Here is a 15,230-nt window from a genome sequence, read left to right on the forward strand (position 1 = left end):
GAAACATATAACCAAAAGGCTGTATCTAATAAGTAGACTTATTAAAATTAAGGGACATGACCAGCTCAGGTTGATTAATTTCAGTGGGTTTATTCTGGGCAGGACCTGGCTGACTACAACCCAGATTAAACTGGTATATAAACCCTCTTCCCCATCCCATCTTTGAACTCCCTACCTGTGTCCTGCAAAACTGTCTCTTGCACACAGTGTGCACTTTCAGTATATCTCCCAATATTTACATATAATAAATATTGTCAATAGTTTTGTAACAAAATATGGCCATGTATGAGACAAAACGGAATTTGAAAACCTCTTGACTATGCATCAGACACATAAGGTATTGAGTTAGTTGTATGGTTTGTTTATGCACTTTGATTTATCACTTAAAATCTACCAAACACTGGGCCATTAGTCATACTAGCTGGGGCTGGTGGGCGTTGGGAGTGAAAACATCTGGAGGACCACAGCATTTTAGAAGATCATTAGATCGCCCCGCCCGCGACACACCCACCCGCTTCTTCGAGCACCTGCCTTCATCTAGTTCAGTGAGCCGCAGCTGGCAAAAATTAATAAATGCCAGGGTTACACACGGAACAGAACCCTCTTGAAGTTGGCGGCGGTTTTGACAAGAAGCCACTTTCTTAGGGGAGGAGAAATGCTACTTCTTGCTCGAGCGCTCTCTCTACAGGCCAGCTTCGTTATGAGGTACGGGGAGCGGAGCGGGTGGGGGGTCTGATCTCCTTTCTTCCTTCTTATTTTTAAACTAAACCTCCTGGCTGGACCTGCTGCTTCCCAGCTTGCCCCATTCACGACGCGCACACCTTGGTCTCGTTTTCCCGGGACGGCCCGCAAACGCACTTTTGCAATAGGAATGTCCCTCCACGGCGGCCGTACTTAGTTACTCGGATAGGCCATTTCCGCGTCTCGTTTCTGTAGCAACGCCGGTTTCGCGTTCGTCGCCTGCTTTGATCTTCCTCTCGCGCATTCTTCGCCTGTTCTAGGATTTCCATCTCCTGAGCTGTGGGAAGGTGAATATTAGGTAGGACCCGGTACCCGCTCCAGGACGCCCGACCTCCACACTCCCGCCGCCCTCTTGGTGCTTACCGAAAGCAAGATATTCCTTCCACTTAGTACCACCCACTGTGCACTCCAGATCTCCTGTCCTTCACTCCCTTTTTAAAGGGAGTATCTGAAGAAGTGTGCATGCACACGAAAGCTCATACCAATGACAAACTTAGTTGGTCCCTAAGGTGCTACTGGAAGGAATTTTTATTTTATTTTTTGTTTCCCTTCTTAAAAAGTGTGAAAAATTACATGCTCTTGGGCACCTATTTTTCTAGAAAAAGAGCCCTGCTGTTACTCACAATGAAGCTGTTAAAAGTGCCACACTTTTTAACAACAAAAAAGAGGTACCAGTGCTGCGTACCATTGAGTAACCATGGGGGGAGCGCTGCTGCTGGGCATGTTTCAAAGCACAGTGCCAGGGAGACCCCACCTCAACCAGCATCTTTATTTGCTCAGTGACCTAATTTGCACACACACACAAAATACTTATTCATATGCAAATCGGTGCCCTGAGTTTTTAAAGTACCTAGCAACGCCCATAGAAACAGAAACATAAGATTACTTATTTTAAATGTTTTGTTTTCAATTTATGTGGAACGGAGTAATCGGTCCCATAATTCCATTATTGCCAGATTTTCACCCTAGAGAACAGCCTTCTCCTGTCACCAGCAGCTTTGCTGTACTACAATTGAGATGTTCTTTGGCTCTCTCAGGTGCAAAGATGCTGACACATATGTACAGATACACAGCCAACTCAGACCCACTTCAGAGATTCGGTGGTCGTGGTACCAAGCAGGTGAGTAATCTTTGTGCTATATAGCTGATAGTTTTCATTGCCTTCAAGTTTTAAATTGTGAGTAATTTCCACTGGCATTTTATTCATTTAATAAAATTACTACTCTGATTGTAAAACACATCAAAGCAGTTTACAAAAAAGATAAATCAATAAAATCAAGAAACATTCACAACCTTACTTTTAAGCATACAAAAGTTAAAATACTAAAACAGATTAAAATTATCTCAACTTTCTATGCAGCTGGGTAGGATTTTCAAAACAAGAATGTTTTCTTATCTGTTCCAGTGTACTTTGTGGCAAACACTGGCATAGTTTCTCCTGTTAAATCTTTGGGCTCACGTGGATACTTTCTGATGAAGTAATGAGCAGCATGGCAACTTGCTTTTCTTTGTTTCTTTAGAAGCTGGTGGTGCCTGTGCGGAAGAAGCCTTCATTCTTCACTGCAAGAAAAACCAAGAATATTTTCTGGGGTATTGAAGTACCTGAGAGTCTCACCTGGCAAGGATGGTGTCTAGGAAAAGAATTCACAAAACACCTCATTTTGAGAAATGTGTGTTTGAAACCCCAGAAGTTGAAGTTCAGGTGTGTAAGCCATGTAGAAGGCAAAAGGAGCTGCCATTTCTCTGCCTTGCAATTTCTTTCCACTCCAGCAGTACAGTGGTATCTCGGTTTAAGTACACAATTGGTTCCGGAAGTCTGTACTTAACCGGAAGTGTACTTAACCTGAAGTGAACTTTCCCATTGAAAGTAATGGAAAGTGGATTAATCCGTTCCAGACGGGTCCGCGGAGTACTTAAACTGAAAGTACTCAAATCGAAGCGTACTTAAACTGAGGTATGACTGTAGTCATTTGCCACTCGCCACTCAACCCTATTTTGTTGAGTAAAACTTTGCTGATATTTCACATTGCACAAATGTGTACATGTTGGATGGTCACTGCAACCCCTGCATCCTGATCCTAGCCATGATTATTCAGAAGTAACTCCCAGTGATTTCAGTAGGACTTCACCCAAGTAAATATGCATAGGGTTGCCACCATAATATATTTTATCTACTGGCGTGGCAACTTCTAACAGATTGCATAGTTTGTTAGGTTTTTCACATTTGATAGGTGTATTGTGTACTTTTCCAGCAATTCTGGTTTTTACCATAATTTTACTATGTATGGTATGGTATGGTATGTATGTAAAATGCTTATAACCCACCCTTCATTTCAGTGGATCCCAGGGCAGGATATAATAAGAATCATCATCTTTTATTTGTATCTTGCCCTCCCCAGCCAAGACTGGGATATAAGATAGATTCCATAAAATTCCATAAAAACAACCATAAATAATAAAACTAACTTAATGATTAAAAAAACTGCTGAAAACACAGCACTGGCTGCCTACTACAGTTATTACAACGCAACACTAAAAATGCCAGGGCAAATAGGTAGGTCTTTATTTGGTGCTGAATTTTAACATTTTTATTACTATTCTCTTCAAAGTATTTTCCCTGCATATTAAGTATCTTTAAATCTGACAGTGCAAGATTTGTTTTGACTTTTCAGAATGTTATTTATTTCATACAAAAGAACATACAAAATGTTCTTAAATATTCATAGTCATGCTTTTTGTTCTGTTTTGTATCACCTCCATCTCCACGTTCCATGGTTACTTAGTTTTGATTTGTTTCCAGGCCTCCAACAACTCGTTTCTTCAATACTGTTTTCCCACAGCCAATTATTCTGAGTCCTGGGATGTCCATAACTTTGCCCATCATCTTCTGCCCTTTGGAAAAGGTAAACCAGTTCAGGGATATACCTACCTCTCTTCCAAAAGCACCAGTCTATCAGAGCAGTGTTCTCTGTGTCCTCTTCTAACTTGGCAGGCAAGGAAAGTTGATGACAATTGAACTTACGAGCCTATGTGAAGATTGGGAGAATGTACTGCCCTGTGCACCTCCTGTTGCAGCCCAAACTTGTTAATTGTTTGGTGTCACAAATGTATGAATTCTGATTTGATTTGCAGTTCCCACTTCAGTAACAGAAAGGAATTCAAATCTGGGGGAAGCAGGGCAGAATTTCTTGAGCACAGTAAAAATACTGATCTGTTGGTAATAGTGCAATTAACATATGTCCTTGACATTTGCAAAACTGTTGTGTTCACCTTTCATTTGCACCAACTTCACAATATTTTTTTCAGCAAAGTGGCAAAATATTGTAGTTAATGAGCTATGAGCAGGGGTGTACAAAAGGGGGAGGCGAGCCGCCTCGGGTGCCATCGGGGGGGGGGCGAGGTGACAAGATGCCTTCTGCCTCTCCCAGCTGTAGAGCGGTCGAGGGCGCATGCGCAGTCAGTAGGGGTGCCGCTCGTGCGGCCTCCGTATACGCTGCCACTCGCGTGCGGTGTCCATACGGCTGCTGTGCATGTGCAATCTGTACGGGCTGCCGCTGGCTCGTGCCATCCATATGGGTGTCCATACAGACGTCATGCATGTGCCGCTGAGCGTCCCACCCTGCCCCTTGGCGTCTCACCCCGGGTGCCGGAGAGGGTTCCTCTGCCACTGGCTATGGGGGAATTTTTTTGTTTTCGGGCTCAATTTGTCCCAGGAGCAGTTTATCTTAAGGGTAGTCTGCATCATAATATTGACTCTAGGGCCCATCAGTAGTTAAGATCTGATTGGAGGGTACAAGGAACAGAACTTCTTTTTGTGGAGGTTACACCACAGCCGTAGATTCTCTTCTCTGATAGGCCCTCTTGTCTACAATTTGTAGATGCTATCTGAATATATTTTAAATCTGTGTGGTATTTTATGACCGAGTCTGCTGTATAGGTTTTTTTTTTCTGCTGGTTTTTAACGCTGCTGTCTGCATATGCTTTTTGTATCGCATATTGTTACGTAAGCTGTTCTGGGAAAAAAAGTGTTTGAAATGTGGGACAGAAATCATTGAAATAAGTTGACCTAATCACAGCATAGCACAGCTGCTCATGCTCAGTCAGTCCTTTTATTATCTCTGGGAATGCATGAATTTGTAACTCCTGCTCTGTGTATGTAGAAGTTGCCTGCCTGTTCTTTGCACTTGGCATGGAGTTCAGCCAGATGAGCCTCTTCTCTCTCCACTTCTTATGCAGAAAGAGTATGAAGACAGCATTCTTTTTGAAAAGGCAGAAGGAGAGTTTTCTGTTGCTCTGGTAGCCAAGCTACCGCACCTTGATTTGCTTTTCCAAGAGAGTATTCAGGTTCCTGCATGTGCTGTCTATGACTCTACAGAGGCCTCCTTTACCATGTACAATGATGGGTGAGTACAGTTGTCTGTAGCCTCTAAAGCTGTTTACTCACTGGATTAGGATGGGATTCATACAGTTGACCCATTCCTGCTATGGTTGCCATTGGAGATTGCTATCATGTCTTTCCATATACTACCTCTGAGACACAGAGTGCCCCTAAGTTTTCCAAAGGGCATCTGTTTGCGATACCGTACTGTGGAAAGACACTATCAAATGAGATGTTGAGAAAAGCTCTTTTGCTCTAAAGCCTTTGGTGTACAGCAGGGGTGGGGAAGCTTATTCAGCCTGAGGGCCACATTACCTCCTGAGGGCCACATGCTGCTGGTGGGCAGAGCCTATGGCGAAAGTAGGCAGAGCAATAAATAGGAATTTATTGCTACAGCAGGCTAGTTTCTTCACCCCCAAGTGTCCTTCTCTATCCACCTAGGCAGGCAAGAATCACTGTTGTAGTTCATGAATGTACTCAAGTCAGGCAAAAACCTACAAGGAGGGTGCAATGTGGGGCCCGTGAGAGGTGCAGCTCTGGAGGTCGTCTTGCCTGGGGAGAGTCCTGAGGGTCAGGCAGAGAGGCCTTGAGGGTGCTGTGGGTTAAATCACTGAGCCTAGGGCTTGCCGATCAGAAGGTCGGCGGTTCAAATCCCCGTGATGGGGTGAGCTCCTGTTGCTCGGTCCCAGCTCCTGCCAACCTAGCAGTTCGAAAGCACATCAAAGTGCAAGTAGATAAATAGGTACTGCTCCGGCGGGAAGATAAATAACATTTCCGTGTGCTGCTCTGGTTCGCCAGAAGTGGCTTTGTCATGCTGGCCACATGACCTGGAAGCTGTACGCCAGCTCCCTCAGCCAATAATGCGAGATGAGCGCCGCAACCCCAGAGTCGGTCACGACTGGACATAATGGTCAGGGGTCCCTTTACCTTTACCTTTATCCCAGGTTTACAGTGTGTGTTTCTTCTAGGGAACTACTGACATGCTTTAGTTGGGAGGTGCCACCTTCTTTCTGCATTCTTCCTTCTCGTGGCTTGTTGGATCCAGGCGAAGAGTGCACAATGAAAGTGATATTTCAACCTGAGATGGCTCAAGTGCACAACATATCGGCAATATGCAGTTTTGGAGATACTCCGGAGCAAAAGGCCATCCAGCTGAAAGCTGTTGGTGAGGACTTTTCAACTCTAAAGCAAAAGGGCACACAATTTAGGCCATAACATTAGGTTTTATGGGTATCTATGTTCTTGCCTGTGGGTTCACCTGCAACCCTGAAACCCCATGAGCTAAAGGAGTCCTGTAATACAGGGTCCCATCTGCTGTTTTGCAAAAGGTCTTAGCTTTCAGATGTTCCTGGTTGCTGAGAACATTTCTAATCTGCACCTCATTTTTCACCTGTTCTCACTCACTTGCAATTTATCTAATTTTGCCACATATTCTTATTTTATGTGCAGCTGCCTAAAATTATACCTAATGCCTACTAGAAATCATCATAGTATCTGCTATATTTTTAGATAGCCTAAGCTATCCAGCAGGTGTCAAGGCAATAAACAACTATTTTACATTTAGAAGACAACTGAAGGCGGCCCTGTTTAGGGAAGTTTTTAATGTTTGATGCTGTACTGTTTTTAATATTCGGTGGAAGCCGCCCAGAGTGGCTGGGGAAACCCAGCCAGATGAGCGGGGTATAAATAATAAATTATTATTATTATTTATTTATTATATCCATTCAAGGAAGCGTATAAATGTTATGAAATATAGTATAGATATTCCAGGCTCCAAAAGGCCCCATGGAGCAGCCATTTTAATCCCTGTGCTCTTCCAAAGGCAGTCCCCATCTTGCACAAGGATAAATGCTGTTTCATTTCATGTTTATAGGAAGTTTGATTTCTCTCATTTCCATGTGTTTTGTTCTTGAAGATCCATAATTTAGAGGGGTTCTGTCCTGAATAGAAAGTTCATGGCCTGAGAACTGTTCAGAAGGCAGATTACTGGTCACTGAATGATTTTGCTTCAGTTTAGATATTTGACACAGTGATGCAAATGCCCAAACCAATATGTTTTCAGTGTAGGAAGGCTCCACCTTTGGCTTTAAAAAATAATCTTTATTTTCTGCAGCTAAATATCCCCACCTGCTGGTGAATGTGCCAGGAGACTCGTGTGAAGATGCCAGGCTTAGAAACTTCCGGGATGTGCTCAGCTTTGGCGCTGTGGCTGCTGGCAGCACTGTAGAAAAATATGTGGATGTCTTCAATGTGTCTGTGGTACGATAAGTTGATCCTTGAGTTTTCAAGCAGATTTATTATCATGACCTAGAGGACATGTCCATATTCTGCTTTGTCAGTGCCTACAACATGCCTATATTTTTCAGAAAAGCTTCCCATGGTTGGGCAATAGTGAGGTAAAATCTTGACATGTCTTGGACATGTGATGAAGGGTTCATCTGTCTTTCCAGCTTTACTCAAGCATCTCATGATTTGTGTAATTCACATGTAAGTACTGATCCAGAATAGTGTCGAGGCCAGTTAGTATGATCACTTTGTGGGCTTATTTTTCAACCCTTATGCATTTCCTTCACCCTCAGCCCTTGCAGAGTGTTGTGTGCCCCTCCCCCGCATGCACCTCACTCATTCTAGGCCACATGTCCAATTTAGCCTTGTACATTTACCTTAATGTTTTTGAAACTAGTGGCAAAACATGCCCTAAATTTACAAAATAAGGGCCTCCTGGTAGTTAAGGCACAACTAATCTCTCTAAAGTGATCCTGAGCAAGTCCTGCTTAGGAACAGTGGGAGTTCCTCACTAAATTGTCTACCTAGTCTGACACTTTTTGCAAGAATCCCAGCAGCCAGAATATATTAGGAGTTACACTACCAATTGGTTCAATGGTGGATAGTGCTCAGCTCTGATTCTCTTATTTTGCTGTAATTGTTCTAAATTTTCAAACACAATATCACAGGTGTAACCAAATCCAGCAAAGTTTCTGGTTTGCAGCTATAGCACTTCCATAGACTTTCATCCTGTATGGTTGATAGTGCTTTTTGTCCAAAGTTTTGTAATACACATTTTTGACAGAAGGTGTTACAGCAAGTGTCACAGCAAATTAACTCTCCACCATCAGCACACCATCTACACTGATAATCATTTCCGTCTGCACCACAGCTGATGTCTCTGCTCTTATAATAATCAAAGCAAGCCTTTTGGAACGTAGTGAACGTAACGATTTGGACTCTTCAGAAGAGCTGCTACCTTCTTCCCTGCAGTTTTCCATTGGAGTTGGAACTGGAGTTGGAATATTTTCCACCATACCAAATTTATCTATAGATAATCTTGGAGGAGACTTTGCATCCTCAGATTCTTCTGACGAGTGAGCCAAAAAGTCATGAAGCTTCTTCACCAATGTAGTCAACTTGTTTTCACTTACCAGCGAAGGTCCAGCGAAGTCTGGAAGTGTAGTGGAGTCCTGTGAACCTGGAGTGGGGAAGGACAAAGTGAGGCTTGGCCGAAGCATCAGCCACTTTTTCCAGAACAGTGGTTCTTGAGATGTACCAGTACATGTTAGAAAGGATTGTGACATTGGCCTTGTTTGGGACATTTATTAGCAATAGTGAACTTCTTATACCAGTGAATGATTGAATGAGGATGAATTGCAGTCATTTGCTAGAGACACTTGGCTGAACTTTTAGATTTTTACAACTTAATTGTAAACAGCAGCTGTAAACATTGACTGCATACTTTACATTTGCCATAATAAATTATTTTATTTGTTGTTCGTTCTTTGAATACCACACTTCCATCAACACTCTGAAAGCATCTACACAATGTGGAAGTTTTCTCTAGATGTACACAGTAGGTGGCAACCTTTGCTTGGGAATTTTGAGGGGAATTTATAGTCTGTGCAGAGAGCTCAGCTGCCAAGAATGGCAGGAGCCTGGACATAGGATTTAATGGAGACACTTGGTTGTAGAATGGTTGTAGAATGTAGAGAGGGCAGGCAGATGCTAGTGAGTTTCCATTCTGCTGAAGTCTTTGATCTCTGTGTACAGTTTCCCCGGCAGCATAGGCACAGGACCACAAAGGCGGCTTCTTCTTTTTAATTCCTATATTCCTGCAATACAGTGTCTCAGAAGCTAAGACTGCTGGTCTCCAGATGCATCACCAATTACTCAAAGGGGTTTATGAGTGTTTTGTGTGGGAATTTACCAAAGTTTCCATCAGAATAAAAAACTGCCAATTTAGAGGATTGGCCTAAGGCTGTAGGCTTTTCTCTCTTCAGTGAGTGGAAGGATAACACTTTCTGTCTCTCGGCAGGTCAGTGCCCCATTCAGGATTGAGAGAGCAAAGGAAGTAGTGCTTCGTGATCGTGTTTTTTCTTGTGACTCCACCCAAAACATTGCTCCAGCTCGTGGGAAGGCGGTCATCCCTGTGAGGTTCAGTCCACACACCGTGGGTGTAAAGAGTGTGGACTACTTCACTGTTCTGCCTGCTGGGAGCCACACCCATTCTGTGCTGAAGGTGACAGGGTCATGCAAAGGTACAAGGCAGTAAGAGCCCTTTTGCGTCTCTGTGCTTCATCAAAGCACATATACCAGTGTTTTGCTTCTGATTCCAGCAGATTTGGGTTATGGTACCTTGCTGGATATTGAGCATGTACGAAAGATTTTATCCAAAGATTTCAAAGCCGTGCTGGTGCTACTTTCCGATAGCATCTGCATTTGAAGAGTTGCGAGTTGTTGTATATTATAGTTAAGTTGCAACCAGAGGTTGTTTGGGTTGGACCTCTATTCGTGTCTGTTCTTGAGATTTTAGCAAAAGGAACCCTGCCCTCCTAGCAGAAAGAGGCTGACCCCATCTGGGTGGAGGGAGGGGGGCTCTGTGCATGTCTTCTTGCCGCTGTGCGAGTGAGACTGTCTATATATTTGGGAGCACTGCTGAATGAAGATAGGTGATGAGGATCAACCACTTTTATAGCAACAATAATAACCAACCCCGGAGGGCAGGGAATTGGGAACTATTGGTATACAAAAACTAAAAACAGCCTCCTTTCTCAATAGCAGCAATGGTGTGAAAATTGGCCTTGTTTGTCATTCCAGGTCCCGAGGTTTCCTTTCAGCACCCCGTTGTCTACTTTAGCTGCATTAACCTTGGAGAGTACTTAGTTCAGCCCCTAGAGATGACCAATAACTCTGATGTTCCAGCCTACTATCAATTTAACATTGACTGCAAACAAAGTATCTTTTCCTTTGACTGTCCTGTTGGGATCTTGGATGGGATGTCCACTATCACACTGAAGGTCACCTTCCAACCCACCTACCCAATAATTTTCTACCGGCGAGTGGTTTGCCTAGTTCATCATCAGGTAAGAGGGCTAGGATACATCTTCCATTGAAACAGGTCTGTTGGTTATGTGCTCCAGTGAAGCAGGGGGTGGTTGAATGCCATTTCATGGAGAGAACAAGACCCTCGCTTTTGCCTGGTTGTTGTGCTTTATCAGGCAAATATCCTTAATGGAACTGCTCAGGCTTTCTCAGGCCAATGCCTTATTCTCCACATCTTGGATAGCTTTTCTTAAATAGACCTAGAAGCACAGCATTTTATTCAAGCCCTAACCTCCATGACCCTGTAATGTGTGTCTAGACCTCAAGCCCTGACCTAGTGCATCTTTTTTTCTGCTCGATAGCTCTTGTCCCTCTTATGAACAGAGGTTCCAGATAACTGGAAAATTTGACCGAGGATCCCTTTAAATGTCACCCTAACCACACCGGAGCTATTTTTCTGTGAGCAGTTGGAGTAAATGTTTAAATGACCACCCACATGGTCGATCTTTCTCATGGAATCAGTACCCAGAAACCCAAGGAGAAGCTTATTCTGTGATCAGATCCCACATGATTGGCCCTTTCACACCTGGCATTTAAAGGCTCCCATAGTTGGTGGGGGAGCTGCTTATGGAAAAGTGTCCCTGGAGGGACAGGGAGGGATGATGTTTAAAGGGCCCTTGGGACAACATATTAATGGGCGAAAGTTGCAAAATTATATTCCTGTAAAGAATGCAGATGAAGTGGACTGTTCAGTCACCGTGTCTCTGCTGTTTCAGGGTCCATTATTCATAGATTTGATTGGGACCTGCCACTCGGAAACAATGAACCCAAACATTCTGAGATTGAGCGACATTACCAGGTACAAGACACACATGGCCAGAGGACTGACCTTTTTCCCACCGGACATCCTGGGCACTATGTTGAAGGAGGGCAAACTGTTGGTGGATGAAACCGGAGCTCTCACACTCCCACCGGAGGTACAGTACTCAGTTTTGCACCCCTAGAGGTAGATTCCACAGAATCACTGATGTCTTGGTGCCCATGCCGAGTTTGCATGTGATCACAGTTGCTAGACTTTGAGTGCTTACTCCAGTACCAGAGTGCACTCTATTGAGTATAGCAGAGATGGGAAGCTCAGGCCTGGGGGCTGAATGTTGTCTTGAGTAAGATGATTCTCTTTGGTTTAGGCATACACCTCTCCTTTCCCCCCCTTTTTTAGATGCTGGAGGATAAGCCTCCTGAAGAGTACCCTGCCCTTGAGCCCATGGTTGAATATTTCCATGACGGTGTAAGCAGTGACCTCACGGTGTTTCCTCCCCACGTTAGCCTTAGCATCAAGGAGTATGATTTTGGCTGTTGTGCAAAGCTTCAAGAGGTACAACCACTCCCTTTCTGCGTGACCAATCACACAAAGGGGAAAATCACGGTTATATGGACAAACAAGCCACATAGTCCTTTTCAAGTGATCCCAGAAATTTGCGACATCCCACCTCTGAAGACTATGGCTTACCATGTCACCTTCAAGCCTTCTTTGCTCAATTCCATGTATGCAGCTGAACTGGAGGGCTTTGCCTTCTATAAGGTGAGTAGAAATTTGGTGTCCAAAGCATTGACATTTATGGCACTGAAATTCAAGCCTCGGCAGATCCACACCATATATTTAAAGCACATTCAATGCACTTTCAAAGCCTACGACTTCCTCCTAAGAAACTGTCGTTCCGTCCTCACAGAGCTAGAATACCCAGCACCCCCAACAAATTACAGTTCCCAGGATTCTTGGGGCGAAGCCATGTGCTTAAAGTGCATTTTACTGTGCTTAAATGTATGGTCCCATTGTCCTGGGTTCAGAATTTTCTCTGGTCGCGAGGACAGCAAGAAAAAAAAGATGGTTCAGCCATCACAACGTGGGCTGGTTGGCTGGTTAGTACAGAACCTTTTGGCAAAAGCACTCTCTAGCAAAACGTTAAATTGCCACGTCCGCTGAGAAGACAAGAGGGAACAGATATATATAAAAAAATGATGATTAGTGATGGGCAGTTTTGTTCTCTTTCTGGTACAAAATTCTGGCTTGGAACCCCATGGCAGAGCATTAAGGTAGAGCACAGATGAAGCCCTGCTGTATCGTGCTGCCCATCAGAGAGATCCCAGCACACCCTAGTTTGGTTGTAAGTCACTTTGGCTTGTCTTTGGCAGGTTAAAGCAGACATCCCCAAACTTCGGCCCTCCAGATGTTTTGGACTACAATTCCCATCATCCCTGACCACTGGTCCTCTTAGCTAGGGATCATGGGAGTTGTAGGCCAAAACATCTGTTTGGGGATGCCTGGGTTAAAGTGACTAACAAATCTTAAAATAAATAAGTTTTATTTTTTTTGTCGCTGGCAGGTGCTGCGGAACTTCAACAACATTGAGGAGCCCATCACCATGTGCCCATCCTGGGACTTAGCCATCTCTTTGCGCGGACACACTTTTCAACCTGGGCGGCAGCACTTTATCCCAAAGTATGACTTGGACTGCCACAAGGTGAGAGGGGTAGCCTTCTCCTTCTGGGGTGGGGTGTTTCTCATCTACTGCCTGTTGGTTTCTATTCTTTCCATTTTCCAGAAAGGGAACAAATTTCGGAAAGTAGTGATGAGGACACCCAGTGGCCACAGAGATGAGCACTTACTGATCTAGGCACACTGGATTGAGGGCTCATTTGGTCACTCCAGCTTTCTTTCTGCTTTGGTGTACTTACAAACCTAGCCGGAGCCTTGCATCGTGTACTTTCCTGATAAAGTAGAAATTGGAGTGGCTTTCTTGATCTCTTCCCTTTCCTCTTCTATTTTGGGGGAAATTATTATTTTCTCCTTAGCAGAGTTTCTGGGTTAGCATGCCTCGGCTGGTGCCTCAACCCAGTCAGTGACACCAGAGGTCAACAAGGGATCCACCTCCAAGGGGAAATACCTACCAGTTTTATAGTATGGTAAAAACATATTTGCAGTCCCTCCTTTTATTTTTGGAGTCAAAGTTTGCCCATCTGTAAAATGGGAACAATAACAATGAAGGCCATTTTTCCTATTCTTTACAACAGGAGGCACTTGTCCAAGCCTGGGTTTTTGAACTAGACCATACCTCCTTTAATTCTATTTGGGTGTGTACAGACTTACAACATTTGAGTGGGTGAGCTTGCTGTGGACACACACTTGTGCTTTGGTCCGTTTAAGCTCAGGGGAAACCCATACTTCCAATTTGCACTTGAAAAGGCTGTGCACAGTGAAAGATTGGCCAGCCTTTATGTCAATCATTGAATCTTCTCCCCTGCCCACACACCCTCAGAGAAGGTTTTAAAGCATAAAAGTGTTTTCAAACTTTTTTTCTTAAAAACCTTGCTGAACAAATGTTTGATCAGATAAGTAGGCAAGGTGCTTGGAAAGCAAGACAGAAACCCCAAGTGTGTGTCCTGTGAGAGTATGGCAGGAAGCTGAGGTAACCCCACAATAGAATCATGTGTGCACACTTCCCTTTGCATGTGCATTTGTATGTCGCCTCTGAATCACCCCCCTCCCTTCCAAAATGAGATTAATTTTTGCACAGGTGTAGCTTGCAAAAGACTCCATGATTGTAATCATTGGATAGCTGTGCATGGGATTTTAATTTTGTTCTGCTACGCCAGTCAATAAAAGGGGTAGGAACGTTAAATTCATGGATCTGATCTTGGAAAGTGAGTTGGATTTTATACATTTTATGTGGCCCTCGTTGTTTTGAAGAAGTGCAGCCTTTCCCAACTGGCTATTCAAGGCAGAGATGCTAAGAAGAGAATAAATGCAGATGAGGTATTCCTCCAACCAAAACCTCTTCCTGTCTTCTAGGTCTTCCCTCCGGTGAGCCCAAACATCACCACCTATCGCAGCATGCTGCTCTCCAACGTGGGTACCACTGCCATAAGCTTCAGCCTAAGCCGGGAGAAGTGTCCTTCCATCCTAGTGAAGCCCAACTGTGGGTATATTGCACCTGGAGCTCACCAGATCATTCTCCTCTCAACTTGCCCAGTGGAAACATCTATACAGCAGCACATCTTGTCCATGCATTTCAATTTCTGGCCCTCCTTCACCCAGGTAGGGGCAGGAAAAGGTAGAATCTTCCTTTCATTCTCTGCCCCATTCTATCACTATACAGTGAAGAGGGACATACCCTTTCACCCTGTCTGTAACACCCTGGAATAGTTGGTAAAGCATGAGGCTCTTAATCTCAAGGTTGTGGGTTCAAGCCTCACGCTTGGCAAAAGATTCCTGCATTGCAGCGGGTTGGACTGCAGTAGGATTCTGGTAGTCCCTTCCAACTCTACAATTCTGTGAGCCCTAATTTCTTTATCTTAATATTCTAATGATTTGGAGGCTAAGCACACCCCTGCTGTAATAGTTCAATGTGAGAGCATTTGTTTAGCCCAGGTATCCCCAAACTTCGACCCCCCAGATGTTTTGGACTACAATTCCCATCTTCCCCGACCACTGGTCCTGTTAGCTAGGGATCATGGGAGTTGTAGGCCAAAACATCTGGAGGGCCACAGTTTGGGGATGCCTGGTTTAGCCTTTTAAAAAATGGCTACCCACTCAACCCACATCAGCACCTTTCTTTAATCTCTTTTCTTTAGTTTGATGCTTCAGTACTTGAGGTGCTTCTTTTGAGGAGCCACACTATTCGTGTGACTGTAATTTGTTTTAATGGTTTTTAATGTTGTATTTTAAATTATTGTGATCCTCCTTGGGACCTTAGGGTGAAGGTTGGTAATAAAAATACCGGTAATTATTTGATGCACT

General features: G+C 44.0%; 1 protein-coding gene across 5 annotated transcripts in view; it reads left to right on the forward strand.

Annotated features, from left to right (window-relative positions):
- Window positions 1–568: 568 nt before the first annotated feature.
- The window catches only part of CFAP65 (cilia and flagella associated protein 65), a 40,897-nt gene continuing 26,235 nt past the window's right edge, over window positions 569–15,230 (forward strand). The window contains exons 1-13 of one of the 5 annotated variants that reach the window (XM_035127255.3): window positions 569–705; window positions 1,779–1,861; window positions 2,262–2,443; window positions 3,542–3,644; window positions 4,978–5,144; window positions 6,088–6,284; window positions 7,233–7,378; window positions 9,426–9,648; window positions 10,208–10,473; window positions 11,209–11,409; window positions 11,652–12,014; window positions 12,817–12,954; window positions 14,283–14,528. In XM_035127255.3, the coding sequence (XP_034983146.1) occupies window positions 1,787–1,861; window positions 2,262–2,443; window positions 3,542–3,644; window positions 4,978–5,144; window positions 6,088–6,284; window positions 7,233–7,378; window positions 9,426–9,648; window positions 10,208–10,473; window positions 11,209–11,409; window positions 11,652–12,014; window positions 12,817–12,954; window positions 14,283–14,528 (2,307 nt within the window). In that variant the 5' untranslated portion in view covers window positions 569–705; window positions 1,779–1,786. Of the gene's footprint in view, window positions 706–911; window positions 1,040–1,636; window positions 1,862–2,261; window positions 2,444–3,541; window positions 3,645–4,977; window positions 5,145–6,087; window positions 6,285–7,232; window positions 7,379–9,425; window positions 9,649–10,207; window positions 10,474–11,208; window positions 11,410–11,651; window positions 12,015–12,816; window positions 12,955–14,282; window positions 14,529–15,230 lie in introns of those variants that run through there. The other 4 variants (XM_035127245.3, XM_060278167.2, XM_088652666.1 and 1 more) reach the window with 4 other exon arrangements.

The sequence above is a fragment of the Zootoca vivipara genome, chromosome 1 (assembly GCF_965207765.1).
Source record: "Zootoca vivipara chromosome 1, rZooViv2.hap1.1, whole genome shotgun sequence".
NCBI classification, from domain to species: domain Eukaryota; kingdom Metazoa; phylum Chordata; class Lepidosauria; order Squamata; family Lacertidae; genus Zootoca; species Zootoca vivipara.